The 5446-nt window shown below is 32.3% G+C and overlaps 1 protein-coding gene across 1 annotated transcript; it reads right to left on the bottom strand.

Annotated features, from left to right (window-relative positions):
• Positions 1 to 1230: 1230 nt before the first annotated feature.
• Positions 1231 to 2901, bottom strand: LOC120632883. The gene is made up of 2 exons (XM_039902921.1): positions 2544 to 2901; positions 1231 to 1937 (listed from the first exon to the last, which is right to left on the bottom strand). The coding sequence occupies exons 1-2, from the start codon at positions 2602 to 2604 to the stop codon at positions 1231 to 1233; spliced, it is 768 nt and encodes a 255-aa protein (XP_039758855.1). The 5' UTR covers positions 2605 to 2901.
• Positions 2902 to 5446: the final 2545 nt, after the last annotated feature.

Below are 5446 nucleotides of genomic sequence, written 5' to 3'. Positions count from 1 at the left end.
TTCAGAAGCTTGTAGTAATATAATTTTTAAGATTTCATGGATGCCCCATCCTATAAAATAAGAAATGTTTTTACTATATTGTTTAGACTTAAGATTTTTGGAAATAAATATTATTATTATTATTATTATTAATTTTAGGTAAAATAACTTTCATTTGAAAGATCCACTTTTCATAATATTTACATATTCAACTTGTGTTGGGCATATCATTATTTATACTTATATTACTTCATCATCATCATCATCATCATCCGTTTGAACAGCACTGCTGAACAATTGTCTTGTTACGTCTAGGTTTTTACGTGTAGGAACTGCCTGTGACATACTTGATTACCGTCTGTCTTCTAGAGGGTCTACCAATGCTGCGTACTTTTCAATCATCATCCATAGCCTATTAACTATATTCCTATACCTATTCTTGTCCAAGTTTACAAATAAAATTAAAATATTATTGATTTTATTTCTCTATAACTCACCTTTATACAAATGTTTCAAATCAATGAATTAAACTTGATTTGATAGAGAACTTCTAATCTGAAATAAATTCAAAACCTAACACCCTGCTCTGGTTTATATTACCATCGATCAAAAAGATTATTATGATATTAATAATGTTGCATGAGCACATCTAGTAACAAATAATATTGATATCCATACCACCAGTGATAGTGATATACTATTTTAAGCAACTGATAATACGCTATATTTTTTGATCATATATATTTTTTGCTAGCTCGTTATCAGATCATTACTGGTTTTAAGTAAAATTTTATATATTATTCATTAATAATAACTCAAGCTTCTTCATTTTTTAATTCATTGATTTAATTATAATAAATTTGCTCAATAGCTCTTCAGCACAATAGCTCTTACGTAGTTCATATATAGACCAAGGCATACTGTAAAGTGACATAGATATTTCCAGGCTCCTCGTGCGGATTTAATTCAACGGCTGCCACCGCCTTTTTGATGTCAGCTTTCCACCTAGTCAGGGTGTATTAGCTCTGGGTTACGAATTATCAACGCTGGATCATCAAAGTGACAAAAATGTTAATTTACAAATTATTAAGGTACCTAATTGATTGGTTTTTGACCTACAACTTGCAGACAAATTAATTACAAAATCCTACATCAATGCAATTATGGGCCAGAAAAAAATGAAGTTCTTTATTATACAAAAATAGAATATAATATTTTTAAAATAGTTAGTGCTTTAAAAAAATACATCAGTTAATAAATTTCTTCTATTGAAGGCATTATTTGTTCCAGAACATGAGAGTCGTCTATGTAACGTTTCCAAGGCATAACTGGAGTGATCACTGTTTTTATTGGCTTAAGTATTTTCGTCTCTCGTTTGCCATGGCCCTTTTTACCTTTTTTATTCGTTTTCTTTCGTGTATCTGTCAAAATTAAATTAGCTTGGGGGGATTCACATGAAAAGGATTTTTGAATGCTGTACACTTGGCATGTCGTCACAGTTTTACTCTTATTGTGGAGATCAGACACTGAGTTTGTTTCTTTAATTTTCAACGCATATATTTTACCCTTGTCTTTATATTTCATTAATGTAACAGCTTTATTGTTTTTAGATTTAGATCTTTTAGATTTCTTTCCACCTATAATTTCCGATGTGAATTGCCGTTTATCACGTCTATGTACATCAATAATATTGCGGTCATCTTGAAAGTTTTCAGAACTGATGTGTGGATCCATCATATGAGTATGAGGTTTGTGAGCATTCAAAGCTTTTTCCATACAAATGTAACACCCTCTGCAAGCCGGATCCATAAATATTAATTGCAAATCATTAAACTTGCTAACTAAAGGCGTTTTATTTTGGTTGAGATATATATTCGTCCCCATTGTGTTATTTTTTCTTCTAATTAAAAGAGAATCGTTATATCCATAATCGTATGAAAATTTTCTTCTTGATTGACCTTGTAGAGAATATTATATTTAAAATTGGTACAAATTGGTATAAATTTCACGACAGGGTTAAAAATAATTGCACAACAACTTCATTTATAAAAATACCATAATAATTCAGGTAAATAACTACATCATAGTAAAATAATTTATCAGTGAAATAGAACGGCTGAGCTAACAGGATTTTTTTCGGAATATTCGTATATTCCGACAAAAACTGTGATTCATCATCATCATTATCAAACTATTACCGGCTTACTCTAGGGTTTCCTCTCAGAAAGGTTTAGGCTATAGTCACCCACACTGGCTAAGTGAGGATTGGTAGATTTCACACGCCTTTGATAAAGGGTATGGAGAAATCTCAGGCATGATTTTAATTGTGGTTACAAAATAGGTATTCATAATTAAAAAAAAAAAAAATTTATAAATTATGACACAAGAAAAAACCAAATTTTATATACTATTACAGAATGTCGAAATCTCTTAAACATATTGAATATTGCCACTCCATTGGTTTTGTTTATAATTGTTTCATCATTCATTTTGGTATACATTGTAGGTGACACTTTCGTGACTATTATTTCAATCTAATGGCAGAAAAAAGCGAAGTATCTCACCTAAAGCTTGCGGCAAAAATGCTACAAGAGCACATAACAACAGAGAACTCATTAGTTCCATTTGCGCGAACCTCGCTCAGGAGGTGTCTTCGCTGCAGCTGACAATCTCCTTACAAAAGTACGCTAACAAGCTTCGTTACAGAGCTGGAGTTTTACAAAACGCACACTCTGTTGCTCACGCCGTCTTGCCGTCTCGACGAGCGCTTCAGCCTCCCTTAAACGCTTTCAAGAGCCCCCGAGTTTATCTCTAAGCACTCTCTCGCGTTATTTTGAAACAAATTTAACCATTAAAAATTTCGCACTTTAAACGTTCTCACTGAACGCTAATTCTGTACTTAGAGTTTTATTATTAACTTCAATCGAGTCTAAAACTCAAGGGCATTTATTAAAACGCTTACCAATTAATTCCGACTGCCTAAACGGATAAATGATCGAATTTCGTGTAGTTAATATATAAAAATTTGTTTATACAAATACAGTTTTTTAATCTCTTACACATTTCTTTGTGATACTTCAACTTAGCTGTGGTCTATTGCAAATGAAATAAATAAGTTAAACAAATGGGCCTAGAAATTTTTAAATTTTGTGAAATGAATTTTTAGTTTAGTTCTTAATGTGTTCATTGGAAATTAATGTATGAATAAAATTATTTTGGTAAGCGTTAAAATTTATGCTAATTTTAACTGGAGAAACTGAAGAACTAATAGCGCGCAGGTACCGACAATACCGCTTTATATAAACCTTGTGGCTCCTGATGCACGTATGTGGCCAATGTTTACTCGATTCAAGGTGTTTACATGGGGGTAGCCGCTTGACAATCGAATGTTTGACTTCCTCCAGCCTCGAGACGGAGCTATTGTGATCGTGTTTATATGTTTATGCTACGTGAGCTACAACAGGCCAGCCGTATCCGTGCACACCCAAGTTACAACGCTGCAATATTGTTACTTGCCGTTTATTTGTGCAAGAACTCTAGAGGAAACAGTGATAATAAGTATCCGTTATACGAATTATTACATAGCTTTACGTAACAAGATATTCCAGTCTAACTTAACCTAATGTAATAAAATTCGTAAATAGTAAATATTAATGTGTTCTCATATTCTCGTAATTGACCTCGTATTACAAAACCGTTGTCAAAACTTGAGGCATTGGAATTATTATCCAAGTTTACAAGATATTAATATATCCACACGTAACCTAACCCACTTAAATATTTGATAAAGTCAAAGTCAAATATTTCTTTGTTCATATAGGCAAATAGATGGCACTTTTGATGCGTACATTATATGTAAAATATGACAAAGGTAGACGTGTGTTGATGGCGATAACTAAATTCGTCAACTTAAAACTTAAGCTATAGATATAAGCATAGATATATAGATAATTAGTACTAGTAGACACCAAGTGTGATTGGTTATACAATGCATTTTCTCGTAATCCTTTATTAATCGAAACCGTGCTCAATACTCGAGACATACTTATTTTAATTGTTACCTAATTTGACGAATTAAGATATAATATCTCGTAACATAACCTACCTAAATTAGCGTAGTATTTAGTGCCATGTGTAACAATGCATTTAGACAGGTCATACTGAGCATAACAAAACAAAGAGTGTAAATAATTTCTCTGTCTAATTGTCCAGGATAAACGTTAAAACGGGTGAACCATTATTTAATTCATGTTCAATATTTAGGAATGTAACTCAAATGGAAAGAACTGAGAGTAAGAACATTTTATATAAGTTCTATTTTTTCTAGTTATTGGATATAAAAATCAGCATTAATAAAAATAATTTCACACAATTTCATCTGCATACAAATTCTGGTATTTGTGCTGGTACAAACATTAATCTGCCATTCTACAAAATATACTGACCCATCGCGTCACATCATCAACCCGTTCTAGTACTTAATTTTCGCTAGCGTTCCATCAGATTTTTAGGCAATCTCCTTAGGCAAGCCTCTTGTGCTTTGCGTGATATAAAAAAACCTAATTATCTAAGCTTCTTTAAAAATAGGGTTAGCAAATCCAAATCTTCAAATCCAACTGGTAGTTTCAGAGATAAGTGCGATTAACGAAAAACAAACTCTTCAGCTTTGAAGACAACCCTTAAAATGTTACGTATCAGACACTGTCCACGGCAATGTAAATTAACCGACAATTTTAACAGATATATTCAAGAGACTGCTGTTACAATAAAAATTATCATAAAATATCTTGGAGAAGTGAAGCTGAGCAAAAAACCGGACAAACTTCTTTCCTCGTAAGTTATCTCGTTACTCACAAAGATGTGACTTTTATGACGGAATCGGACCTTTGGGTTATTTGTAGAGAAAGTAAAATTCACCTTTTTCGTTTCTTTTCGACAAAATGTAGGTACGAAAACTTGTGCAAATCAATATCTCTTCGGTAATCTTTTTATCGCTTTAAGGAATATTTTAATATTTTAGTCTTTTTACTGTAACATGACCGTGTAACAAAATGAGTACTTACAACACTGGAAGCAAAAACGTCCTAGCGTTAGCTATACATACCTATGTGAATGGAAAAAGGACTCTATTAAAGGGTCTCTACTAATATAAAAATGACCAGTGTATTTGTTCGTTTGTAGATTTGTTTTAATGCACGCAATAACGTTTTTGTTGCATAAAAATAGTTCGGTAAATTCGCAAAGACTTAAAGTATTAAAAGCAGTGCGTGTTTCGAGACCTTATATTTCCAAAACATGGTCATTAACTCACTAAGTGTGGGCCTTATAAGAAAGCTTAGAGTTACTCCACGGGCAAGGGAAAAAGTTATGGTTAACACTATAATCTCTAGCTAATTTAATCACAAATGAGGACCTCCGTAGAAGAATCACCTAAACCTGTGTCAGTTATTTATATTAATGATGATAA

This window comes from Pararge aegeria, chromosome 20 (genome assembly GCF_905163445.1).
Source record: "Pararge aegeria chromosome 20, ilParAegt1.1, whole genome shotgun sequence".
In the NCBI taxonomy this organism is placed as follows: domain Eukaryota; kingdom Metazoa; phylum Arthropoda; class Insecta; order Lepidoptera; family Nymphalidae; genus Pararge; species Pararge aegeria.
This window is presented reverse-complemented; position numbering and strand designations above follow the sequence as displayed.